The sequence below is a fragment of the Cebus imitator genome, unplaced genomic scaffold (genome assembly GCF_001604975.1).
Source record: "Cebus imitator isolate Cc_AM_T3 unplaced genomic scaffold, Cebus_imitator-1.0 Scaffold132, whole genome shotgun sequence".
Classification (NCBI taxonomy): Eukaryota; Metazoa; Chordata; class Mammalia; order Primates; family Cebidae; genus Cebus; species Cebus imitator.
In genome coordinates this window covers 2,324,231-2,352,105 of record NW_016107447.1, presented here as the reverse complement: position 1 = coordinate 2,352,105, position 27,875 = coordinate 2,324,231, and the positions used below count along the sequence as shown (strand labels likewise).

Here is a 27,875-nt window from a genome sequence, read left to right as displayed (position 1 = left end):
GGACATTCACATACAAGTCTTGGTGTGGACATACGTTTTCATTTCTCTTGAATAGATACCTAGGTGTGAAACCTCTGAGTAGTGGGGAAGGTGTAAGTTTAAATTTTTAAGAAATTGTGAGGCCATTTTCCAAAGTGTCTATTCCATTTTTTATGTCCACCAGCAGTGAGTGAGGGTTCCAGTTTTTCCATATTCTTGACAACATTTGATATGATCATTCTTTTAAATTATAGCAATTCCAGTGGATGTTTTCATATGCATTTCCCTAATGACTAATAGTATGCATATCTTTTATGTGCTTAAAAAGAGAGACCAGCATTTTCAGTTCTCTACAACTCAGCCCCATGGGTAGAAGGTGGTGTTAGAAATTCTGATAGAAAACTCAGGTGTACTGGGGAGAAGCCATGTGTTTTATATACACTGATGGTTGTCTAATCATCACCATTACCTGCTCCACCCCCAAATTATTTCTTAATGGCTTCCCATTGTGAAGGTAGGAGATTCCTGGTTCTCACTTTTCCGGCTTCTCCTCGGGCTTGGGTAAGTGCCTCAACCCTGGCCAATGGAGCCAACAGGAAACGTTCTGGAAGGTCTTCTGGAAAAAAATTTTTTCTTTCTGATAAAAAGACATATAAAAAGAAATGGTTCTTGGTGTATTTAAACATGATTTCATGTCAATATGATGCTTGGAATGGTGGCAGCCATCTTGTAATCATGAGAAGACAGGTTTGAGTGCAAAAATTAACAAGCTAAGGATGGATGAAGGGAAAGATGAGAAGAGTCTGAGTGTTTGATAATATAATTTACTAGCTTGGCCAGCTCTGCTGTTGCCTACTTCAGACTCCTCGTTAAGCTGAGATAGTAAGATTCCACCCCCTTTTCAAAATGCATTTGCACATTTTAGAATAGTTTTAGATTTTTAAAAAATTGTGAAGATAGTAGAGAAAGCTCCTATATACCCGACACCCAGCTTCTTGTATTATTAATATCTTACATTTATGTTACATTTGTTATAATTAACAAACCAACATTAATACATTATTATTTGATAAAGCCCATACTTTATTCAGATTCCTTTGGTTTTGACCTAATGTTCTTTTTCTGTCCCAGGATTCCATCCAGGGAGCCACATGACATTTAGCTGTCACATCTCCTAGGATCCTCTTGGCACTGACAGTTTCTCTGATTTTCCTTATTTTTGATCACCCCGACAATTTTGAGGCATACTGCTCATGTAGATTCTCCCGCAATTGGGATTTGTCTAATGTTTTTCTTGTAATTAGACTGGGGTTATGACTCTTTTTGAGGAAGATCAGAGATGTAAACTCCTCCACAGACTGCAAAGTAATAAGGTTGTAACCCCATAATGGGAGAGACTTTATTCTCATCACATCATATCAAGGGTACATATTGCCGGGCGCGGTGGCTCAAGCCTGTAATCCCAGCACTTTGGGAGGCCCGAGGCGGGTGGATCGCGAGGTCAAGAGATCGAGACCATCCTGGTCAACATGGTGAAACCCCGTCTCTACTAAAAATACAAAAAAAAAATTAGCTGGGCATGGTGGCACATGCCTGTAATCCCAGCTACTCAGGAGGCTGAGGCAGGAGAATTGCCTGAGCCCAGGAGACGGAGGTTGCGGTGAGCTGAGATCGCGCCATTGCACTCCAGCCTGGGTAACAAGAGCAAAACTCCGTCTCAAAAAAAAAAAAAAAAAAAGGGTACATATTATCACCATGACTTGCCACTGCTGATGTAGCCTTCATCACCTAGCTGAGGGAGTGTTTGCCAGTAGGTTCCTTCACTGTGAAGTTAATCTTTTCCTTCCTTGCTTTTCTCTTTGAAAGTAAGTCACTAGACACAGCCCACATTAAGAGGTTGGGAATAATGCTTCACCTCCTTGAGGGAGAAGTAGCTACATACATGATTTGAACTTCTGCACATAAGATTTGTCTATTCTCCCCTCATTTATTTATTATTGAGTCACTTATTTTTTTATCTGTATGGGCTCATAGATATTTATTTCATACTTTGGGTTATAATCTAATACCACTTTATTTTGTTACCGAATTGTTCTAGCTTTGACCATTGGGTGCTCTTTCAGTTGCCAGGAAATATAAGTTCCTTTCAGTTGGCGGGAGATGGCGGGTGACTACTGAAATGTAGACCAACTAGGGGTCCCAGAAAGCCCTCAGGGGATCTGAAGCACTTGTAAAAGCTAAAATTGAAGCTTTTTCAGCAAGAAGATATTGTTGAACCTCTCAGAAAACAACTGCTGTGCCTTTCTCCTGCTGAAAGAAAAACCAGAAGTTAAATCAATGATCGATGTCCAACAGTGGTGAACATTTTCTTATTTTTTCTCTAGTGCCTTTGTAAACTAAATCCTATCATATACCAATAGATTCAAATCTTTTATAAGTTTATTTATAGATATTCTGTGAAGGGAAATTTTCTCTCCCAAACTGGACTGATGTTGGGACAGGGGACAGGGAAGATGCCCAGTGGACTAAATAACCCAGCTCAGGAATTAACAGAATCAATGAAGGAAGAGCTGTTTCAACAACATCAGGTAGTGAAAGGGGAATAAGTACCTAGAAGGAATGACTTGAGACCTTGGACACAAAAGCCACGAGGTGGCTCTGTCAAGCACCAGCCTTAAATTCAGCACCAAGAATCAAGGACAGCTACCCAACGTTCTACTGAGATTTCTTCTGGCCTTAAATTAAGGCTGATCTTCTAGGTCAGGGCTTCTCCACAAACCAAACCTTATTTGCCAGCCAGTTGTGTAATATCTCAACCCCAATAGCTGAAGCAGAATTAATCTCTTTTCTGTCTCATCCCTATTAATATAGAAACTCATCTCAAATTGCATCAAACCCAGCACTTTGGGAGGCTGAGGTTGGTGGATCACCTGAGGTCGGGAGTTCAAGACCAGCCTGGCCAACATAGTGAAACCCCTGTCTCTACTAAAAATACCAAAAAATTAGCTGGGTGTGGTGGTGGGCATCTGTAATCCCAGCCACTAGGGAATCTGAGGCAGGAGAATTGCTTGAACCCAAGAGGCAGAAGTTGCAGTGAGCCGAGATTGCACCATTGCACTCCAGCCTGGACAAAAAGAGCAAAACTCCATCTCAAAAAAAAAAAATAGTTATCAGCTTGGGCTCTGGAGTCAGACCTCCTGTGTTTAAATAAAAAGTCTGTGGCCTCCTAGTGGTGTGGCCCTGTGCAAGTTTCCTTTTTTGACCATTGTGAGTCTTTGTTTGATGAGTTCATTTAACAAATATTTATTGAGCTCCTCCAACATATAAAGGACATCTCTGGGTCTTGGTTATACAGCTGTGCTTCTTATATAAGCTGCACTCTTTTGGGATGAAACAGACACCACACGCATACTAAAAAAGTGTATAAAATAATTTCAAAGTGATAAATCTTATAAAGAAAATTAAACAAGACATTGTGGTACAGAGTAACTTAAGGGAGAGACTTTAGCTGGAATAGTTGGAGAAGCCACCTCCAAAGAGTTGAGTTTGAATAAGACCTGAAGGGGTGAAATGGAACCAGCCATATAACGGGTCAGAAGGAGAGAGTTCCAGGTAGAGGGAGTAGCAGGCACACAAGCTCTGAGGCAGTAAGGAGCATGTCCTGTTTTAGTTTCCTAGGGATGATGTAACAAATTAACACAAACTGAATGCCTTAAAACAACAGAAGTTAATTCTCTTACTGTCCTGGTGAATAAAAGTCCAAAGTCAAGCTGTCAGTAGGGCCATACTTCCTTGAAAGCCTCTATAAACATTCTTATCATGCCTTACCTGGCAAGGGGTCAACTGAAGGAACATCCCTATCATATCATTCTGGGCAAAGGTCCAAGGAAAACCCTATACATCCCACTGGAAAAAGGGCCAACCCACCTGATCATAAGTACATCTTATCAATATCCTGCTGGGCAGCAAGCCATACTGCTCAGACCCTTCCTGCCCATACCTATAAGTACCCCAGCCTGTAAGCGGCAGTGGGCTCTGTCATTAAGCTGGTCCCCTACTTCTGCAGGTTCTTGCAATATACCTGTGTTGCTATTGAGCCACCCTCTGTGTGTTTGCGTGTGTGTGTGTGTGTGTGTGTGTGTGTGTGTGTGTGTGTGTGTGTGTGTGTCTTTAACCCTTGCCTTCCCTTCAAAACCAAACAGGGAGCTCTGAGAGCAGGGACCCTCTTGGCACCATCTTTGTAGTGCTTACAATGCCCAGCAGGCTGCCCTATATATAGAAGGGCCTCAGTAAAGATGTGATGATGGCAGCAAACTTGTCCACTGGGAACAAGGCAAAGGAGGACTGCATGGGAAGGAGCCACAACCAGTGAGAGTGCAGTCAGGAAGGCATTGGACCATGAAAATGCTGGGAAATTACCTGCAATCCCCCGGCCTTGGTTCTCATGAAAAAGAATTCTCAGCAATTAAAAAGAGTGAATTAAGTCTGGGGTAGCCTCGTGGCCAAACAGAAGCTCAGACAGGCACTAGGAAGGTAACAGAGGGAAGTGAGACCTGGGGGAGGGAGCATGACCACCTAGAGGTGCTCCTCCCACTATAGGCACTTGTCCCAGGAAATGCAGGACAAACGTCCCAGTGGGATCCAGTCTTTTGTTTTCTAAAGAAACCAGAAACTGGATTTTGATGTGCAACTTCTCTTCTTTAAAATATTGACTCTATTAAAAAGGAGAAAAAATGCAGACTAAATAAAGCAGGTTTGTGGCTGCCAGCCTGTGATCACTGCTGTGCCGACTGACTCTGGAGGCAGTGACTGCTCAAGCCTCCTGGGTCTCACTCACAACACAGTCAGCCTGATGTGGCTCAAAGGACAGCAAAGCCATCAGAGAAGATCTGAGTTCAAACTCTGTAGGAGCTTCTTTAAGCCCCTACTTCCTGGGTACAGTCTTGTCCGACCTGTTTTAGCAGAGTGTTGTGGCTCCAGTAAGTCACCTTGAAAAGCCCTGTGTTTTATACAACAATGATAGTAGCAATCATCGGTGACAGCGGCTGACACTGATGTCCTGTGTGTCCAGCACTGTGCTAACTCCTTTACGACCTTCACCTCAAGTCTTCCTCACAACTCGAAAGGATAGGTGCTATTTGCACCCACATTTTACAGGTGAGGAAATTGAGGCATGGGGGCATTAAGTGACTCCCTGAAGGTCACATAACAGGTAAACTGATGGAGTCAAGACCAGAACTCCAAGTCTGTCTGATCCTAGAACCTGGATCCCAGACACCATTAGGTACTCTGCTCTTGACCTAAAGTAAAAGTTGAAGCTATCTATGCAGCCCCTTAAAAATGAAATTATATGTGAAATCAAAGTGGAGATGTTCTTGTCAAAGAGGGAAGGGGAGGCAGAGCCCAAAACCTATGCTTCTCTGCTGCAGAGAACATTGTGGTGACTTCCCCAGAATCGACACTGCCCTTCCCGTTGTATTGCACCCTGGCTATGCTGATTGGGTAGAACGAATCTACCCCAGCTCCAGGGATTAGGCCTGCTTGGTTCTCATCTCTTTGACTCACTGATCAGGGCAATGCATCATAAATCAGGCTAAGTTAATAGCACATGGAATTCCCCCAACCATGCAATTGACTCCAGACTTTTGTTTGCTGTTTGTTGAATCAACATGCTGTTTCCTCCCAGATGAGGGTCAAGACACAGGCATCCCGGGATACTTTTGGAAACCATCTTGCAACTGTAAGAGACACCAGCTTGAGCATAAAGGTGACACAGGGAGGGGGCAGAGTCCAAAGAATCCAAAAGAATCAGAGCCAGATCTGATTACACTGTGCCTGAAGTCCCCACAGTGATTGGATGTTTTGGGCTGCAAGTGACAGCCTATCCAGCTAAAATTGAGTGAAAGGACAGAATATTATATTATTTCACTTAACAGTCTGGAAGCAGGCAGTTCTAGAGCTGCTTCAGTGGCTCAGTGATATCCTCAATAATCCAGGCACTTTTGTTTTTTGACTAGTCAGTGTGTCAGCAGTGTTTCTCCTTATGATCACAAGATAGCTGCAGCAGCTCTGTGCATCACATAACAGGCAAACAGAAACATAAGGTAAAGCTTTCTCATCCCATAAATCTTTTCTCATCCAAGAGGAATGTCTTTCCCAGAAGCCCCTCAGTAGGCTTCCCCTTACCTCTCAGTGGCCAGAACTGGTCATGTGCCCATCAATAATTGATCACTAATCACTTCCATGGGAAAATGACATTATCATGAATGACATAGACCAGTCATGGTTTTCCTTTTCTGTGGCTGGGGAGAGATTTCACCTTCCCTGGATACACTGCAGCCTAAACAAAATCAGGTGTCTGTAAATAAGGGAAAGAGAGGAGAATAGCTGTTTTGGTCAGCAACTCGCAGTGTCTGGCCCATCTACCCTGTTACTGACACTTCCTAGCTTCATGAGCTAATAAGTATTGTCTAAACCCAGTTGAATTGGATTTGTTTTTATAACTAGAGGCCTTCTAATGGATATACTCCCTGAGGGACCTCTATGCAACACTAGAGCTAAACAAGGAACAGTGGGTGACCTCTGCTATAAAAGATCGACACCAACATGCAGAGCTAGATCTGGGGGTCTGGAAGCCTGGGGAAGCCCCACCACTAGCTGGGGCTTCCCAGGGCTTATTAGTAACCAGTAATCACTCCCTGCCAGCAGACATAACCCATATCTGACTCCCCTTTGCACAGGTTCCCAAAATTCCTTGCCCTGGTTTAGGTCACTTGAGAGCCATCCACTCCATTCAACTACTGTTCCACAGTCCTAAAATTCCACCATTAGTTCATGACCATTGTGGCTTTCTCTTCTCTTGTGTTCTCGTAGGGACCTGCCATCAAGACACTCACACCTTCAACTACCTGACATTGTCAGACCTTCCCTGTGGGCTGGAGGGGAGGGATACGTGTTTGAGATTTGAGGGAGGGTGGGCAAGATGAAAATAGAAAGGCCTGGGTCTGGTTCATTCATTCATTCAATGTATCTATCTAGCTAACATGTATTGAGCACCTAATATCTGCCAAGCACGCTTCTAGATGTAGGAAGACTACATGCTCCTTCTCCTCCCCCACCCCTCCTCCTCCTACATCCTCCTCCTCCTCTTCCTACATCATCATTCTTCTTCTTCTCCTTCTCCTCCTCCTCCTCCTCCTCCTCCTCCTTGTTCTTCTTCTTCCTCTTCTCTTTTTTTCATATAGGAGATGAAGGAAACAGCCAGTAGCCTTCAACTCCACCTCTCTAAGTCTAGCCAGCTCCCCATCCCAGCCTGTATCTTACCCCCTCCTCTTGATCCATCTGCCTTGATGGCTCCATCCCAGCTAATGTGTCTCAGCTCCCAGAGGAGGCTCCATAAGCAATTCAGAAGGCTTGTGTGACCCTGGCTGCCGCTCTAGTCAAGATGATGACAAATGGCCTTAGAGCTGGTAGCCCTCTCCCAGCCCTCCTCCCCTTTACCTGTCAGTCCTGCTAAGTCCTGCAGAGCAAGCTTAGGTGATGCAGGTGGAGAAAGGTGTTTGCATTCAGCCTGGCACTGGAACTCTGACTGACAAGCCCAAGGAGGTACTAGGTGGGAGCCTGGAGCCACCTCCCTGGTCTAACCCAGGCTTGAGCCCTGGGTCCAGGCTTCTGGGACCACCTAGCCTGCTAGTATGGGGAAGGAAGATGGTGAAAGGCCACCAGGACCAGACTTACTAACAGGCATGGTGTCCCTGTTTCAATTTAAGGAACCTGGGTCACTCCCTCTCCCCAAACAATCTACTGCTACTTATTCTCCACGGGCGATACCAAGTCACTCTTGGTGCTTTATTGGAAGTTGTTAAGCATTGCCTTTCCCAGATACACACATGTCCTTGAGAGAAGGAGTTAACTGAGTCGGAAACTTAAGTGTGGTTAATGAAGTTCTTGAAAGCTTTTCCCCTAAAAAGAGGAACTTTTTAGGGATTCTTTCGGAACCAAGCGACCCAGGACAGAAAAAAAAAAAAAAGGTAGCATTGACAGGACTCCATCCTCATGACCTAATCACCTCCTAGAGGCCCCACTTCCTATATCATTGCACTGGGAGTTAGGATTTCAGGATTTCAACATATGAATTCTGGGGGGACACAAACATTCGGTCCATTGCAATGACTTAGTTGCCTCAAGGTCCATGCAACCTCATGAGAACTTGCTGGGGATGATTTTGAACAGCTCTGCTCATTGAGCCACAGGATTTTTCTTTGTGCATCATCTATAAAATGACACGAGCGTATCTGAGAGCTGCAGAAGTTGTACTAGACATTTTATTTTTAATTGTTTATTCATTCCTCCTGGTTACCTCACTTCTGATCATTCCCTTTGTATATGGCAAATTATTCACTGTGTAAATCTTGCTAGAAGACAGGGCACCTTCTCCCACTAGGGAAACCTGAAAAGCTGGATGTCTGCTTTGTCTGCCCCCTGGCACTTGGGCATGGGCCATGTGACCTAAGTTCAGACAGATGCCTCTACCAACTAAGAAATATAAATGCACCAGAAGAGTGCATTTGGGAAATTGCACTCTTTCATGCATTTATTTTATGCCAGCAACAGCAGCAGTGGTTCCTATTATTCAGTGGCCCTGGAGGCAGTGACAGCAGCATAGCATCCACTTTCCAGGGGCAATGGTGATAGTGGCATCCTTGCCAGATGATCCTGTGATTGACTCTGGCCACCCCACCTACCTTGGTTCCCACCCGTATTCTAACTTGGTTTTGTAAGCCTCCTCATGAGTCTCCTATATTTAACAACTTTATTGAAAAGTGCCTTTTTTTGCTTATGTTTGTGTGAGTCCGTATCTGCTGCTTGCAGGCAGGACCCTTGGCTGATATTGATCTCTACATGACTCTTGGTGCTGACAAGCTGAGCTACAAGGATTATCTAACTCTGAGATTCTTCTCCAACTGCCTACTGGCATTGGGACCCAGATGGCAAACCCAACATGGCCAACCCTGAATCCTTCCTCCTCACAGACCACTTCCACCCCACCCCTACACCTAACCCCCTGTGTCATCCCAGATCCTCTGCGCCCTCCACCCCTCACATCTAATCAGCTACTCCCTTCTCCATGTCCACTGTGTGTTGGGCCATTGCCTCAGTCTCCCCTTTGGCCTCCTTGCCTCCAGCCTCTCCCACCCTCCTCCCTTTCTTCACACACTGCCCACAACATCCAAGGCCACCTGTCAGGTAGTCACTGTGTGCACAAGCTTCAGGATAAAACTAGACCCGAAGCCAATACCCCACCACTCCCTGTGTGGTCATAGCCAAGTTATTAGAGTGACAACTTCTCCCTGTTTGCTCAGGACTGAACCATTTTTAATCATTGAAAGATCCAAGTCTTGAGAAAATTCTATTTATATTTATATTTTTTAATTATTAAATGTATAGTTATGCTTAATGTAAGCTTAGTTTATACATCTGTAAAATAGGATCTATAGTAGTACTTAACCTGTTGCACTGTTCTGAGGATTAGCTGTGATAAAGGGTTGAAAGTGCTTGCTTGTAGCAAGCCTAAAATAGATGTTACCTATGTGTAAATATCTTCCACACAGCATTTCCATTCTATTCTTTCACATACTTCTCCCCATTTGGAACTCTATAGCTCTCTGTAATCACCTACATACTGTCGTCTTTCTCACCAGATTTTGAATAGGCAGCCTATATGAAGACGGTAACCATGCATGTCTGGCTTCTTCACCACTGAGTCCTAGAGTCTAAAACGTTGCCTCACACATACTAGGTACCCCCAAAATATTTGCTGGATGAATAAATGAATAAAGACTAACCTTAATCTTCATACCCAAGACCTTTTGCTGAAACCTGGTTCCCTGAGAAAGGTTTGAGGTATAGATTGTGATTTTTTGGAGTTTTTTGGTTGCTAGCAAGAGAAAGTATCTCTGGGCAACTAAATCAAAAGAGAATTTGATTTCTATTGGAGTTGGAAAAAAAACAGAACCAGGGAGAACTCTGGAGATCCATGTAGCTGGAGCTAATGGGAAGTTGCTTCACAGCATTCATGTGAGGATGAACAGGATGAACATTCTGCTCAGGATTCAAAATCAAATCCATGGTATGTTTGGTTCAGATAATGTGCCTGCATCTAGACCAGGAGTACAATGGGCAACTTGGACTATCTTTCAAGGGCTGTTATTGACAGTCGTACAGGTTAGGCATTGCTCAATTCAAGTAGGCACCACTCAGCACAGTCTAAATGGATGGACTCTCTGTAGTTGTGCAGTGCATCACCTATGAGACTGCATATGGCAGACCTGAGTAGTGGTAGTGTAGTTTCCCCCCAAAAAATTGAAGTGTTTGTTCTCAGAAAAAGGAGGACCAGAATAAAAAACAACACATCCACCACAAATGAATTGGCTGGGGTTAACAGCTGTGGGAGGTTGACATTATTTGATGTGTCAGCAAGATCTAGGCCTTCCCAGGCCTTCCTCAGCACTCGCTGTCAGCCAGGCCTTCTTTACTTTGCAGACACTGAGCTTTCACAGCAAGGTTGCCTGGCAAAGCAACGGTCAGTCTGACAACCACTGGCCTGTGCCAATGCTGCCACTTAGTGGCCTTCATGGAAACCACAGTATCCAGTGTGGGCTTGCCAGTCTGCCTTTTTTCTTCTTCTTCCCTTGTCCCTCTCTCTCCATTCCTTCGCTCCCTGCCCTCGGTCCTGCCCTGCCTTCCCCTCCTGCAATGCTGAAACTCCTCGTTCTTTTGGTCTGGTAGTAAACCCTACCTATACCTTCCTTTGGCTTGGAATTCCTGTCCTCAATCACTATTTGACTAATTGTATTGGTTATTGGTGTAAAGCAAAATCATTTATTATTATTATCTTTCATGATCCTGAAGGTTCACTTATAAGCTGTCCACACTCAGGGTCTTTCATGCAGTTGAAGGCAGATGGTGACTGGGGCTGGAGTCCTCTTGAAGTTTAGTTCATTGGGTGCCATCTTTGAAGACCAGCTACCACCAGTTGCTAACTGTTTTTTTCTGGAATTGAATAATAATACATCATAACTTTGTCAGCAACTTTCATGCCTTCCAATGAGCAAAGTGTTAGAAAATTCTATTTATTCTGTATGTATACAATGCATATACAGTCACGTGTGACATAAGAATGTTCCAGTCGACAATGTACTGAGTATACAACTGTGGTCTCATAAGATTGTAATACTGTATGTGTATTGTACCTTTCCTATGTTTTGATATGTTTGCATACACAAATACCATTGTGTTACCATTACATATGGTATTCAGGAAAACATGTTACACAGGTCTGTAGCCTAGGAAAAATAGGCTACACCATACAGCCTAGGTGTGTAGTAGACTAGATCATCTAGATTTGTGTAAGAACACTCCATGATATTCATACAAAGGTGAGATTGCCTAAAGACACATTTCTCAGAACGTATCCCCACTGTTAAGCCACGCATGACTGTATGTATTTTCCTTGTGGGTGTAAAGCTATTTTCTATATTACTCACAATGTATATGTGATCATTTGTGGCATTAAAGTATATTAACTATGTTGCTGATTAAAATAATAACAAATTATTAGACCCATATGAGTTCCTCTTTATAAAACTGTCAGAAGAATGTGCACCTAAACTTAAACTTGGGTATCTCTGGGAATTGGGGTTACGGCTAATAGATCATTTTCTTTAGAGATACTCTGATTTATCTTCAGCTTTCACGTATTAAAAGCCAGCAATGATTCTGTATCCTGTTTGGGAGAAATTCTGCAGGTCGTTAGTATTATTCCCTTAATATTCTGCTGGAATGTCTTTCGCAGTCATTTTCATTTCGCAGAATTTTCCTTTCTCATCTATAGCCTTCAGTGAAACGGGTATGAAACTTTACTTTTCGTATTGATGATTCACAGTAGTCACCCAAGCCCTGTAGTTAAAGCAGAAGCTCTTCAAAGGTCCCTCAGGGCAGGGCGGTGGCCGCGACGCCTTCTGGGGACTGTGGTCCCGAAAGCTGGCGCGGGTCTCGCGAGAGCCCCGAGAAAGGCGGCCTGGTGGCCTTTCTGCGCATGTGCAGTCTTGTTCTTTACCGGGACGCGCTTCCAGTTTGCCAGGCTCTTCCGGTTGAGAGTGTTGCTGTTTGTGGATCCGTGCTCCCACAGTCACCTATACCTGGTGCGAACTGGAGGCGAAGCAGGTGCACCTACAAGCTATAGAAAGGGCTGGCAGCAAGCTCCAAGCGAGCACTCGGGCGTCGGAAGGAACGGTGGGGCTGGGCGGAACTGGCCTCGGGTCCGCAGAGGGTGGACGCGCTCTCCCAGTCTCTCGAGGGAGGGTTTCCTGTGCGCGGGAGGGCAGGCAGCCAGGGCAGGAGTGGACTCCTGACCTGTAGGCCACGGGGTGGGCTCTGTCTAGGGCCCTGATTTGCCTGAAGAAGGTGCTTGGTGAAGGTGAAACGTTTGCACATCCAAACAGCTAGAGCCTCTTTCCAGAACTGCTGATGACTTACTTCTGCAGTGGTTGATTACTATAGCTCAGCAAATTTCAACTCAACTTTTAGAAGGATGTGAGTTGCAGTTGAAGGGAGTGGGCGGGGTCCAGATTTGACAGGAAAAGACACTTCTCTGGAGGTATCTGAGAGTCCTTGGTTGGAGGGAAGGCGTACTGGTTATAACTAAGGAAATGATTTCTTCATTACTTCCTAAACACATTCATGTCATTCCCCACCATTTCCACCCTTTGTTTATTCTGAGTTGCACAAACCATGTTCATCACCTCCCCTGGGATTTACTGAGTTTACCCCTTACAGAGCCACATAATAGGGGTAAAAAAAAGACTAAAAACTAACTTATTTTAAAATTGCTACTTAGTAAATATTCAGTAACGCAGTTTGCTAGTAACAGAGCCAATAACTGAATTGTAGTCTCTTGAGTACCAGGTCATCTACCACATTTATCTACCACAAGTTTCTTAGGAAAATGTTCTGTTGTGAAACTGCAGCTAAGATAGACCAAACTGTCAAAAAGACAAACATCTTAAAGCACTTTCATTCATTCTTTCTGGATTCTCTCGTCTCAAGTGGCTAAACACATTAGTAGGAAAATAGGTAAATGATATAGTATCATTTTCCTATTCCAATAGATCTTTTAATCCTGTAACCCCTTTTAATGCTGAAATAGTGTTCCTGGCTTTGTATATACTAACTTTCATTGACCTAATCTCCTATTAATTGGACTCAGAGGTTTTCAGTTTTTTTCAAAAGAGGCATAAATTGACTGTAATAAAGTAGAAAACATTTGTTGACATTCACTCAGTAAGAAAAGCTGCATGTGACCATTCCAGAACCATAAATGGACAAGTGAACATTTCCTCAAGCTGTTGCTTCCTGAACCAGACTGGTCAAAAGGCCATGTTTTTAAATGGGTGTGTGGCTGTCTTTGTGGGTAATTGTAGAGCTGCTGTGTGACCCAGATTGCTCATGATTCCATTCCCCATTCTTCCTTACCCAGCTCTGCTTTTAACACTCTTGGCCCTTTCTCAAGAGAACCCGAAAATGAACAAATTTCAGGTAAGTTGCTCAGGGATTTACTTCCCACATTATACAGTGAATTTCAAGAGGTTTAGAGTAGTTTGCAGATGAAATTGAAATGTATAAAATTCAGCATCAGAGAAGAGTATCTGATCAATACTGGAAAAGTGGACATAGATACACAGAAAACATATATTTCTATAGACTTATTCAAATGGTTCCAGAAAGGCCCAGACAATATGAGGTAGGCCTTACACTGGCATTTCGTGTGATTTTCCCATCATTTATATCTAAAAATTTTCTTAGATGATCTTTGAGTAAGTGAAATAGAGGCAGCTTTGCCAAAAAACAGCTGGGAAAGAAATACTGTTGGTTTCTTGTGACTTCTATACCCAAGCAGAGCATAGTAATCACAGGGAACCAACTCTGTGTCATCTGAGCAGGCAGCATTCTGATGGCTCTCTCTGATGTCTATGATCCAGTGATAGGACCTAGAATAAGTGGGTAAAACCTGCAATAAATAAAATAACGCTCCCCAAATAATGCCCTATAACTATTTATTACAGCCATCCTTTTAAAGCAAGTTCTAGAGGGAACAATTCAGTGTGATATTCTGTAGGTAAAATTTCTTCACGTGCCTGTCTCATTTCAACCCACTTGATACAGTCTTGTGACTGCCCCCACCACTCTGATGGATCTGTTCTGGAAAAATTTAGCAGTAACCTAAATGTTTTCAAACCTGATGAGTCTTTTCCGGTTCATACTTTACCAGACTCTTTGTTGCATTTGACAGTATGACTGCCCCTACCTAATATGCACCTGTGATAATTTCTGTGGTATCCTCGCATGATGATTTTTGTAGCTCTGTAATCATGTCTTTTTTTTTTTTTAATTGAGGCGAAGTCTCACTGTGTTGCCCAGGCTGGTCTCAAACTCCTGGGCTCAAGTGATCCTCCCACCTTGGCCTCCCAGAGTGCTGTGATTACAATTGTGAGCCGCCACACTCAGCCTGTAATCATATCTTTTTTATTATCTTTTATAAAATCTTCTTCTCTTGTTTCATGAACATTGCTATTTCATTGTTAGCCCATTATTCTTTCTGATTTTTTTCATGCCCTTTGTGGTTTTAACTTGTAACTCTTTATGCTCTGAAATATTTCTACCCTGAGAACCTCAGTTTGAGATTCTTGCTGGACATCTCTATAAGGGTGTCCGGAAGGCACTTGGAGTCCTCGTAACCAAAATGGAAATAATGTTTACAACTTGCTCAGTGTGCTTCTTCTTTATTCCCTGTCAGTGCTGCTTCCATCAGGCCAGTGAGGCAAGCCAGAAAAGGAAGTCCATCTTCATCTCTCCTTTTTCTCACCTCCTACCATATGTTTGTCAAGCTTGCTAATGTTGTCTCATAAACCTTTCTTGAATTTGTCCTTTCACTTCCATTCCTACTTCTCCTGCCTCAGTTCATGGGTTGACAAAATATTAATAGCTTTCTCAGTAGTCTGCTTGGCCCCTTCCTCCCTTCCTTTCCCCACCTCAAGGCTGTTGTTCACACTGACCAATTCCTCCAAAATGCCAATGTGATCATGTCTTAATACAGAAATGACTTAAGAGGTTCCATGCCACTTACAGAATACAAGTTCAGCATCCTTGGTATGACCTATAAGGCTGTTTTTGTCATGACCATTTTCTGCCTCTTCTTAATTCCTACCACTCTGGACCTTTCATTCAACAACTGTATATTGATCAAACAGTTGGGTGTCATACACTATGCTAGATGGTCTACCTTCAGCTTGAATGAAAGAGATACTGTCTTTGTCCTCATGGAGCTCACATGCTAATGAAGGAGAAAGATATTACACAAACAATACAAACTGTGCTGAGGTGGTTCTCAACTCTGCCAGACCCATATCCATTTACAGAACATACTTTTTCACAAGCTATATTGGGATGCAAACCTTCCATAGTCAGCCATCTCCTTTATCGCTCCTAGTTAATGCCACCTACTCACACCAGGCTGCCTCCTCTTTTAGACTTGGATGAAACCACACACCATAAGGTGTGGTACCAGCTTCCTGAGGGGCCAGATGGTGGTGCCAGATGATGCAACCTGGAAGTGTGGGCAAGTTAACTCACTGTGGGTGAACCTTGAATGAAGGGAAATGGAAAATGAGAAGGAGGTGGGCAGATGAATTCCCCACCATTTCTCTCTTCTGTGCACTGAGTTCAGTTCATCCTGGTGGTCCACCTGGAGATGTCCCACGTGCTGAGCCCATGCTCATTCTAAGGAAACTTGCCCATCTTTGGGGCTTGTGAAGTGGTGGGCAGCATGCTAATGCCTCTTGTATCTCATTGTTTACATCCTTTCTTTCCTCCCTTCCTTACTTCCCTTACCCTCGCTGTTCTGGCTTGGAGTTCCCAGATGAAATGATACAGTCTGAGTCCTCCCTTTTGAAAATTACACAAGTAGGTTATATTATTTAGGATCTCCAAAATAGGATGGCTATCCTAAATAATATAATAGGATCTCCAAAATAGCCATCCTGTTTTGGAGATCCTAAATAATATAACCTGCTTGTGTAATTTTTAAAAAATCAATAGAACTTGAATATAGAGGAGAAATAAATACAGTAATTAAAAATAATATGTATCTTAATACAGACATGTCCAGATAAAACTATAGTAGAAGTCATAAAAGTAGTTTGATGTTTATACAGACTTCTTTTAGGTTAAATCACTATGAATATGATAATTACAAGTTTACATTGATACAGGAATGATGTGTCATGATTTGAATACTGTACATAGCATTGCCATGAGTGATATTTTTCAGGAGTGAAAATCATTAAAGTTCTAGTTCAAATCAAATACAAACTGCCCTTGATGTATCCACTATTACACTGAAGAAAATTTAATATGGATAAAATATATATAAAAACACTATGTGTTCCAGTGCCAAATGGAGTAAGGTTCTAGGCTCAGATGATTATAAACAGATTTTTCATTTTTATGAATATTTGAGATTAGAAAGTTATACAGGATTTGGGGCATTTCTTTCCTGTAGGAGAAGGTCCTGCATGTTTCAGTGTCTCTACCATCCCTCCTTTCCTCTCCCTCCACCAAATGCCAACAGCATCCCACAGAACCCTGACGGCCAAAAATGTCTCCACAGATGGGCCAAATGCCCCCAGTGGAAGGGACCACTCACACTCAGCCCCTCTGAAGAGTGATGGTGGTCTGCATTTAGTTTCCTGAACATACCCCAAATTTTACGCCCCTGCTTTGAACCGTGTTTCCACTGTTTGCTCCTTGACTTTCTACCCCTTTTCTGTCTACATTGTAACCATAGCCAGGAGCCATCTCACCATAGGACCCATTCCTGCCCGCATCATCTGTGTCCACAAACTGTGTGCTTACAGAGCAATGGTGGCTGTCTTCATCTCTGCATTACATGTAGGGTCTGGTCATTATCTGTCTACCTTACAAGTAAGACTGTTAGCCTTTAAAGATGTAGGCACATGTCCTCAGTAGCCATATGCCTGCTCATAGTAGTGCTCATCATTTCTTTTTTGTGGGTAATCTTGTTTTATATGAATCTGTGAACTCCTCTCTGCTCTGAATGGATCATCGTTCTGCTTACAGCGTTGCTTGCAGAGTGGACCTGAGTGACCAGGTGAATTGAGTTTCTTTTTCTTTTGTCATAAGCACCTTTCAGTTTCTCACAAAGTGAACACATTCACTGTTCTTACTTTGCACCTTCTGCTATGAAGTGTACTGGGTCTACCTTAGTGAGTACAGAACTTTCTAGTGAGGGCTCTCCAATTTGCTGGCACTCTTTGTCCCTGGCTTTTTGTTTCAAATATTTTTGCCAGTCATTCTTTCTAGTCGTTAAGACCTTATATGTCTATTGTTGTGCATGTAATTATAAGATACTGTTAATCTTCAGGAAGCTTGTAGGTCCTTTGGAGGAAGTAATTCATGGAGAAAATAAAATGGGTAATGTAACTATTTCTAGTTAAGTGGTGATAGCGGGAAAGGCCTCACTAAATTACCTAATAAAGTGTGTCAGTAGAAAGATGTATAGCAGCTCAAAGAAAAGAAAGACTGGGGTGACCTAGGACAGTCATGTGAGTGAGGTGAGACGTACAGTAGGCCAAACCCCAGGTGTCTGCAGAGGTGGAGGCAGCACTGCTATTTTTTACTGCTTTATTTTGAAATATAAAGAATGAGAAAAATCAAATATAAAGTACCTGTGTCTCCTTCACCTCACTTCCCCGACCTTTCAAAACTATATTATAGTGATTAAAACCAGGAAATTAACATGAATACAGTACTATTATCTAATCTTATTCAAATTCTGCTAATTATTTTCCATGAATATCCTTTTTCACTTCAAGGATCCAACCTAGGAACCCAAGTTGCGTTAAATGTCCTGTCTCTTTAGCCTCTTGCAACCCACGATGGTCCTTTTTCACTTAGAACCTTGATACTTTGCTGGTTAGTTATTTTGCAGGGTTCATCCTATTCTTTTCTTTCTTTCCCCTTCCCCTTCCCCTTCCCTTTCTCCTGTTTCCCTTTTCCTTTTCTCCTTCCTTTTCTTTCATTTCTCCTTTCTTTTCCTTTCCTCTTCCTTTTCTTTCTTTCCTTTTTACTTACTTATTTAACTTACTTAATTTTTGAGACTGAGTTTTGCTCTGTCACCCAGGCTTGAGTGCAGTGGTACAATCATAGCTCACTAAAGCCTTGCCTTTCTCAGCTCAATCAGTTCTCCCACCTTAGCTTCCCAAGTAGTTGGGACTGCAGACATGCACCACTACTCGTGGCACAAAAAAAAAAAAAAAAAAAAAATTGAGTGATGGGGTCTCACTATGTTGCCTAGGCTGGTCTTGAACTCCTGAGTTTAAGCTAAGCAATCCTCCCACCTCAGCCTCCCAAAGTGCTGTGATTACAGGCATGAGGCACCACACCTGGCCTACTGTAGTTCTAAAAATCAAAACTTTACAGAAAGATATTTTAGAGAAGTGTCAGTCCTTCTCATCTCTTCTACCCTGTTCCCATCCTTCCATTCTTTCCATCTGACTCCACCTCTCCCCTGAAGGCAACCAGTTTCATGAGTTTCTGGTGTATCCTTTCCATAAGTTTTTTGTACACATTGTGATTATATATGAGGGTATTTTTTGTTTTTGTTTTTGTTTTTATTTGAGATGAGGTCTTGCACTGTCACCCAGGCTGCTGGAGTGCAGTGGCACAATCTCAGCATACTGCAGTCTCTGCCTGCCAAGATTGAGTGATCCTCTTACCACAGCCTCCCGAGCAGCACATACCACTGTGCCCAGCTAACTTTTTTTGTAGAGAAAGAGGTTTTGTCATGTTGCCCAGACTGGTCTCAAACTTCTGAGCTCCAGCGATCCGCCCACCTTGACCTCTCAAAGTGCTGGGATTACAGGTGTGAGCCACCACACCCTGACATGTGTGTTTTCTTACATCTCCTTTCTTACATAAAAGGTAGAATATTATAGATATTCTTTAATACTTGCTTTTTTCACTTCATATCAGTTCATGGAGACCTTCCTCATTATTTATGCTTTCAAATGTTGCTTCTGATCACTGTGCTGTTTCTCCTCTGAGCTCCAGAACCATATATCCAACTACCAGCTAGACATTTCTACTTCTTTACTCAACAGACACTTCAAGCACAGTATGGTAAAGATCAGTGCTTTCATTTCCTATGCTCTGTTCTCTTTTTTGTTTTGTTTTCCTATTCTCCATATATACTACTAGCATCAGCCCAGCTGATGATGCGGAATAATCTGCACATGACATCTAGTGCACATCAACTAGAGGTCAACTTCCCTTGCCTCTCATTATGTAGGACTGATTCTCTCCTTCCCATTTCCCAGGAACTACCTGTGGTCATGTCCTGCAGCGGTGTCTTAGTTTTCTTCCCCTCTAATTTGACCTTTAAACCAGTTTCCATTTTTCTAGAGTAGGGGACAGCAAATTTTTTCTTTGGAGAACAAGGTCAATATTTTTGACTTTACTGGCCACGTGGACTCTGTTGGATTTACTCAGCACAGCTGTTGAGGCATGAAAGCAGTCACAGAGCATGTGTAAGCAAATTAACATGACCATATTTGGGTCCCAGTAGCCTAGATTTTGCCCACGGGTTGTAGTTTGCCAACCACTATACTCTAGAGCATTGTTTCAAAATACATATTTGGTCACAAATCTTCAGTCCTTGCTTACAAATACCTTTTTATGGATTTCCATTATTCACAACAGTGGTCTGCAAAGTGGAGGATAGGGAGCACCCCAGCAATCCACTGGACGTCTATTCTTATTTGTATTTCAGCCAAAAGAATCAAAAAATAATTAAGCTTTATTGATATTAATGTATAGTTTGAAGTAACTTGGAAATATACTACAATTTCTAAGTAAATGTATATTAGTTGTGCAAGAACGTTTTGCTGATGTGCTATTCTATCTAGATTTCAAGACTACTAATTAGAGAAAAGAGTTCCTTTATTCTCTGGGCTCTGTCCCACTCCTTACTATCCTTTCATATGGAGAGATTTGTAATTCCCAAACTCCCCGTGTGTGTTTTGTGTCTGTGTATATTCTTAATGAATACCTACAATCCTATAAAACATACTGTTTATATTTCAGGACTAAAAATGTTATCCCCTCAAAGAAGGGGTAACAAAAAACGGAGCAAACTTTCTCCTTTTGTGATCACCCTTTATCTTGTGTGTATGTCCAGCATTGCTCTTTAAAGATGTACGTTTCTACTTTTGTCACCCTGTCAGAATGTATGCTCCTCGAAAGCAACATTAGTATTTTCTGTGATTAGTAATCCAGGCAATTGAAATAGCTCGAGGACATGGTATAAGCTCAGTACATTTTTAAATTTTATTTTAAAATGAACACAGTGACAGATTTTTAATTTTCTGCCCTCCCACAATTATATCTCTTTATAGCACTCCATTAGCCATGGCAGTGGTCTGCTTATATTTGATGTTACCATACATTTGTTATCACTCAGTTCTGATCACTTGAGATCAAACATTTTCTTTCAGAGATCAGTTTCATTCCAGGACCTAACTGTGAACTTCACTGAAGAGGAATGGCAGCAACTGGACCCTGCTCAGAGGCTCCTGTACAGGGATGTGATGCTGGAGAACTACAGCAACTTGGTCTCTGTGGGTAATGACTGTTTCCCTGTACAACTCCCAAGAGCATACATTTCTTCTGTGTTACAGAAATATGTTGATTTCTAGAATTTAATTATTTAGCCTTGAGCATCAGGGGAGCACAATGATTAAACTCTTTTAGAGAGTAGAAGTATATGTATGTATTCACTGCCTGTTCCTCACTCTTCACCAAAATGTTCTAGCTTTACTGAGCTATTGCTGGGCATCTTCATTGCACAGCTTCTGAAGCTGTACTTTCTTCATTCTTCAGAGTCCCTGATGTCCAAAGATCTTGGTCCAAGTTCTGTAATTTCCCATTAACAGGATATCATGTTAGCAAACCAGATGTGATTTTCAAATTGGAGCAAGGAGAAGAACCATGGATAGTGGAGGAATTCTCAAATCAGAACTACCCAGGTAAGTAAATGATAACTGAGCAGGTGGAACCAATGGAAATGAGTGTTCCATGGTGGTCAGTGACAATAGTTGGCCCCTGTAATATTTTTCATGAATTTCTTTTTTTGACCCCAGACCTTTGGAAATGATTGAGGTTGATTAACTGCCTTGCTGTAAACATCTGAAATGTTCTCCCCAATAACTAATTGAAATTTATAAAGACTTTGCCACTAAGTTATCTATCTGCAGAATTCAAGCTCCTCTTTTACCACACCTTAAACTTTATTTCTGTAACATTCTCTGTTGCCTCCCTTGCCCCATCCACCACTGTCATAGATTTAGTTTATATTTCAGACATTCAGAGATCTGTCATGATCTTTTTAGTTGCCTTCCATTTTTCTCTCTATCGCTTAACTGAGAAATAACATGGTTTCCCTTTGCATTATGAGCTTCACCAGGATCCAGAGTAGGGTGAGGCAAACAAAGTGCCTGGCATGCAAAATTTAAGACACTCAGTTATCAGGATTGTACAGGTGTCCTTGGTATCCTGCTTGCCTTCCTATAGTCCCAGCTCTGCTCAGCCCACAATCTTACTTTCCATTCCCCTTTGCATTGTACAAATTCGAGAGTTTCATGTTACTGCAAAAATGTAAGGTTTACCCTTTCTTCTTGTGTGTTTAGATAACAGACCATTTTTCTGACATCTGTTTTACCTGATCTCACTGTATCAGTCTTTCTCTAAGTGCTTACTTGACTCTTGTGTGTTTTATTAAATACTCCATCAGCACACTTCCAGCTTTGTGTACTATTCCATGTGACTATTTACTTTTTCCACTCAGTGTTTAGTAGTATTTGTAAAGTGTCAAAAGTCCTTGTATTCTTTCCTAGTTTCTTCTTCCTTTTCCCCTCTTAAATATTGGCTCATATGGATGGATTTGCTTTTTTTTTATTTTTTGCTTTTCTTCAAATCAACCAAGTAGGAGATATTTGCACTTGAAATTTGTTTGATCTTGGTAGGCTGAGCCTAAAGTGTAACCCCTAAAACAATGCATTTCTAAGGAATTCTCGTTGCATGGAAAATATATAAAGACTCACCAATTATTGTTAATTGTCTTTCTTTTTCTAGAAGTTGATGATGCCTTAGAGAAGAACAAGGAAATCCAAGACACACATTTGAGACAAACTGTATTCTTCAGCAACAAAACACTGATTACAGAAAGAGAGAATGTATTTGGGACAACATTTAATCTGGGCATGAATAGGGTTCCCTCAAGAAAAATGCCCTATAAATGTAATCCAGGAGGAAACAGTTTGAAAACGAATTCAGAAGTAATTGTTGCAAAGAAAAGCAAAGAAAGCAGAAAGATTCCTGATGAGTACAGTGGATTTGGGAAGCCATTATTCCATAGTAAGCATGAGCAAAGTCATTCGGGAATGAGAAAAAACAGATCTATTCCAATGAGGAAAGCCAGCAATGAAAATGAAAATCTTACTCTGCATCAGAACATTCAGATTTTGAAACAACCTTTTGACTATAATAAATGTGAGAAAACTTTCTTCAAGAGGGCAATTATCATTACACAGAAGGAGAGACAGACTGAAAGGAAATCAAATGAATGTAATGAATGTAGGAAAACCTTTTCTAGGAGATCTACCCTCATGGTACATCAGAGAATTCATACAGGGGAGAAACCCTATGTTTGTAATGATTGTAGGAAAACTTTTCGTGTGAAGACAAGCCTTACTCGACACCAAAGAATTCATACTGGAGAGAGACCCTATGAATGCAGTGAATGTGGGAAAACTTTCATGGACAAATCTGCCCTCATTGTACACCAGAAAATTCATAGAGGGGAGAAATCCTATGAGTGTAATGAATGTGGAAAGACCTTCTTTCGGAAATCAGCCCTGGCTGAACATTTCAGGTCACACACAGGGGAGAAGCCTTATGAATGCAAGGAATGTGGAAATGCCTTCAGCAAGAAATCTTATCTTATCGTACATCAAAGAACTCACAGAGGAGAGAAGCCAAATGAATGTAAGGAATGTGGGAAAACCTTCTTCTGTCAGTCCGCCCTTACTACACATCAGAGAATTCACACGGGGGAAAAACCCTATGAATGTCATGAATGTGAGAAAACCTTCTTTTGTCAATCTGCTCTCAATGTGCATCGAAGAAGTCATACAGGAGAGAAGCCCTATGAATGCAGTCAGTGCAGAAAATTTTTATGTACAAAATCAGCCCTCGTTGCACATCAGATAACTCATAGAGGAAAGAAGTCTTATGAATGTAATGAATGTGGGAAATTTTTCTGCCATAAGTCAACACTCACTATACATCAGAGAACACACACAGGAGAAAAACACGGTATGTTTAATAAATGTGGTAGAATATCCATTGTGAAGTCAAACTGCAGTCAGTATAAGAGAATGAACACAAAGGAGAATATTTATGAGTGTAGTGAACATGGGCATGCCATCAATAAAAACTCACACCTCATTGTGCATCAGAGAACTATATGGGAGAGACCATACGAATGCAACGAATGTGGGAGAACCTACTGCAGGAAGTCAGCCCTCACTCACCATCAGAGAACTCACACAGGAGAGAGACCCTATGAGTGTAATGAATGTGGGAAAGCCTTCTGTCAGAAGTTCTCCTTTGTTGAACATCGGCGAACTCACACTGGTGAGAAACCATATGAATGTGATGACTGTGGGAAATCCTTCTGCCATAAGTCAACCTTCAGAGTCCATAGAAGAATTCACACAGGAGAGAAACCATATGAATGTAATCAATGTGGAAAAACCTACCGTCGACTATGGACTCTCACTGAACATCAGAAAATACACACAGGAGAGAAACCTTATGAATGTAACAAATGTGAGAAAACATTTCGCCACAAATCAAACTTTCTTTTACATCAGAAGACACACAAGGAATAAGTTCCGACAAAGTAATAAATTCCAACAAAGCAACAAATCAAATAACTTGCACAATGCTAAACTATGAATACGTATAGAGGAGCAAAATCTTGTGAATGTAATGAATATGGAAAAGTTTTCTGTCACTGTTCAATCCTCAGTAATTCTAATTACCATCAGAAATCATGCAGGAAGGAAATAGTTTAATAAATGTATTCATTGTGAATTATGAAAATATTCAACAGCAATTCAAAGGTTATGCCAAATGTCCCTCCCTTTCAAAATAATGAAACAAACATTATTTAAGTTAAATTGTTACTTGGTAGTATATGTTATGAGGTGTGAGGATCTGACCTTCATTTCAAATCAATACCATTGTTCCTGTGATAGTTGAGTAATTCACAGTTTCTCAATTTATGGTGTATTTTCAGATTAGGCAGCTTTTTTATTGTCTGCTAACTCCATAGTCTTCTAGTAGCAGACTAGCATACTATATAGTTTTATCTGCAAAGGTGACAACTCAGGAGAACTAACCATGATACTTCATGCACCCATGGTAATTATACCACAGATGAGCATTTGGTAAAGCTGAGCCAATGGAAGCTGTTCCTAAGACCTTTCTAACGGAAGAGAGGCACAGGATAGCCAGTTTGTGATACTGAAGCTTTCAGCCAAGTCAAGAAAACAGCAATTGCAGTCGGAAAAACATGCAGAAGTGAGCATTCTTGAGCAACAAAAAGAATTCTGATGATGGTGGAATCCAAAAAGTGTTTGTTTCTCTTGTTTTAGTGTTCTCTAATATCCACTCAACCCCATCTACCAGTGGTTTATGTCAATTAGTATGTTTTCAAACATCTCTTGGATTTCCTAATCAATATCTTCATTAGAGGTGTTCTTTAGAAGTCACTTATCAAATTCTGAGAACAAAACGCCCCTGCGAAGCCAATTAGGATTACATTGTATGGATATATGTGATGAGATAGGATTGCCACTAATATGGAGTTATTGGGAAATGTTTACCTTTCAAGTCCTGATTTCCACGAGTAGGGTTTTCCCTCTACCCATTCCTAGCCTCTCTCACATTATGCATTCTGCCCCAGGGAAGATGAAGGGGGCATATCTAATTGTTTAGAGTGATGGGTAACTGGGTTTGCTCAGCTGAATTCCCTCTTCATTGTGGGCTGTCCTGCAAGTACAATTTCTTGTCACAGGTATTGACTGTGATTGGTAAATTGGTCTAATTCTGTCATTCAGCTAACTGACCCATTAGCTGAAAGGTCACACTAAGTTGCATCCTCCAACTTGATCTCCAATTTAATCAGTAATAAAAATTTCTTCCTGACTCCTGTCTGCTATTTGTCTTGTTATTGTTTAAATGGAGGTAAAATGGTGAACCCAATATGAACATGATTGATTTATCCATTTATTCAGTTCTTATGTCCTTCAGTAGGATGGATAAATGTGTGTGTACACACATATGCATGTGTTAATATATATAAGTATATACATATGTATGTGTGTATACTGATCTGGCTCTTTTCCTGTGAAAGGTATTCATAGTCACTTCAAAGATTTGGTTGCTATTGTGCTATTGTGAATTAAGTTACCTTTCACTTTAATGTAGTAAAGAAAAACAAAAATATCTAATTTTTATGCCAAATTTCTCTAAATTTATCCTTTAATGTTGGAACCATTTTTTTCAAATCTTAGGAAAATGTAAATTCACAAGTCCAAGAAGTTTAATGAACCCCAAGTGGAATAAAAATGAAGAGCACAAGACACCAAATTTCAAGACACAAAGAAATTACAGCTGTCACTTTCACTGTGCTTAATTGGTCGCACAGACCAACCATGATGTGGTGCGGAAGGAAATCACACAGAAGCATGAATATCAGGAGGTGGAGACCTCTGGAGCCATATCAGAGGCTGGCTACCACAGGCGGCCACCGTAAGAATGGAGCAGTTTCAAGAAAGGTGAGAGGAGTTGCAATGGAAACAATGCAAACAACCCTTTCAAGGAGTTGTACTTAAGGCAAGAGAAATGGCATAGTAACTTGAGAGTAAAGTGTAGTCAATGGAGGCTTCTTTCTAGAGATAGCAATAAATACATGTTTATAGATGTTCTGCATAGGTGAGATGGGTTGGAACCTATGTGTAAGGGGGAAAGGTAGCCCTTCTAAGAGAATAGGCAATGGTCATGCCATGCTAGCTCACTCACCCATATGGGTTGATGTGGTGGAAGTTTGTGAATTTATTTTTTATAATTGTTTCTATTTTGCAATGAAATGGGGAATAAGATTATATGAGAGAGAATGGGAAATGATTTCATAAGTTGGTATTATGGATATGACACATTTAGTTTCAGTTCTGCCAGATTATTTTATCTTCCTATTTGTCATTCACTACATAGTATTGTGGAGCATTTGCATTTTTGTTCTGTCAGTTACTAATATACTGATATCTTTATATAATGCCTTAATATCCCTGTTATTTGCAGGGACTAAGGGAAAGATACTATATTAGTGTCTTACTGTTAGTCAATAATGAAATTAGTTGGTACTCTTCTTCCCTCTTCTCTCCCTGTTCACCTGGAATATAATTTAAAATGATAGCTTATTCTTTAAGATGGATATAACAGTCTCTGAATTATTATATGTTCACAGTTTGCCAATGGACTTTATGTATGTTTGAAGATCAGTCTGGTTAGAAAATGCCCAGCTAACTTTCTTTGCATATCCTGAAACACATTACTCCATCATGTCTACAGCAAGTGTTATACTTCAGAAGCCTGATGCTTCTGGATACTCTGTTCCTCCAGAACCACTCTCTACCCTACTCTACATGCTTAGGGCAGACCTCTATGAACTGCATCAACTGAGGTCTCTTGCCATCAAGTGTCTGGTTGAGACCCTATTTGTGGCCCTCTTCTGCAGCTACAGCTATTCCCAGATCCCAAAAGTCATTTCCTTCCTGTATCATTTAGAGTTCAATCAGAGCAGGAGAACCATATGTATGTTCTGTAGATAGATTTGTTGTCAAAACTTGACTCCAGGGTACTATAGGAAGCCTGTTATATGACTGTCCTCATGGCTGATGCTGCCACTTGAAGTCTGCAGGCCAAGCAAGTAGGGAAAGTGAACACCAAGTGAGAGAGTACAAAGACAAGCTGGAACCCACACAGAAAGCTGTGGTAGTTTTTACTGTCTTCTACCTAAATGATGTGGGTGTCCTACAGAGGTTGATGCCATTTGTCGTGTTGCTAAGCACACATATATCCCAGAAGCTGGAAGAGCTGGTGAAGATCCTGCGGAAAGAAGAGCAGCCACAGGCTTGTCTACTGAGCCACGCCAATAAGAACCAACAGGTAAGAAATGTGTTGGGGCCAGAAGCCTTTCTAAGCATAAAAACAAAATGAGTGTTTCTTTGTCACCACCCTCCAGATCTCATGCCAAGATGTCCTCTGTGACCCACCCTCACTGGAAACACACAGGGAATTCTGGGGAACATAAAATCAGCTGAGCCAAAGTGACAGATTACAAAGCCACCACACTCCTGCTTTCCCTTCAGGGCTAGGGATCCCTTTTTGGTTTCCTGCAACCCTTCTCACAGTTTTGTAGCATCTCTTCATTCAATTTTCTTTCATTCCTTTCAAATGAGCCATTTCTTAATGGGACTAATTCTTTAACTGGTACCAGAAGTGGTCCCATGAAACAGATCCTCAAAATGGAAATGAGGTTCTGGAGCTTGGTAAACCAGGCAGCAGCACCTCACTTTTGGAGACAAAGCAGACACTGTTGTAACATGCCTTAGGAAACAGTGGTAATCAGGTGT

At 41.5% G+C, this 27,875-nt stretch overlaps 1 protein-coding gene across 7 annotated transcripts; it reads left to right on the top strand.

The window, feature by feature from the left end:
• The first annotated feature begins 12,065 nt into the window (after window positions 1-12,065).
• On the top strand, window positions 12,066-25,385 carry ZNF334 (zinc finger protein 334). Of its 7 annotated transcripts, none has more exons than XM_037743016.1 (5): window positions 12,066-12,131; window positions 13,517-13,575; window positions 20,610-20,736; window positions 21,048-21,140; window positions 22,246-25,385. In XM_037743016.1, exons 1-5 carry the CDS (start codon window positions 12,077-12,079, stop codon window positions 24,063-24,065), a joined length of 2,154 nt encoding a protein of 717 aa, XP_037598944.1. In that variant the 5' UTR covers window positions 12,066-12,076; the 3' UTR covers window positions 24,066-25,385. The 7 variants fall into 7 exon arrangements, with proteins under 7 accessions (XP_037598944.1, XP_017396790.1, XP_017396794.1 ...); XM_017541301.1 differs by having other exon boundaries at window positions 12,091-12,204; XM_017541305.2 differs by having other exon boundaries at window positions 12,091-12,204; window positions 20,995-21,140.
• Window positions 25,386-27,875: the final 2,490 nt, after the last annotated feature.

Bases quoted from the DNA above. Each gene is read 5' to 3' on its own strand.
- ZNF334 (XM_037743016.1), top strand. From the start codon at position 12,077: ATGTGCAGTCTTGTTCTTTACCGGGACGCGCTTCCAGTTTGCCAGGCT. The intron at 12,132-13,516 runs TTGAGAGTGTTG...TTCCTTACCCAG, and splicing joins AGTTTGCCAGGCTCTTCCGG to CTCTGCTTTTAACACTCTTG. The intron at 21,141-22,245 runs GTAAGTAAATGA...TTCTTTTTCTAG, and splicing joins CTCAAATCAGAACTACCCAG to AAGTTGATGATGCCTTAGAG.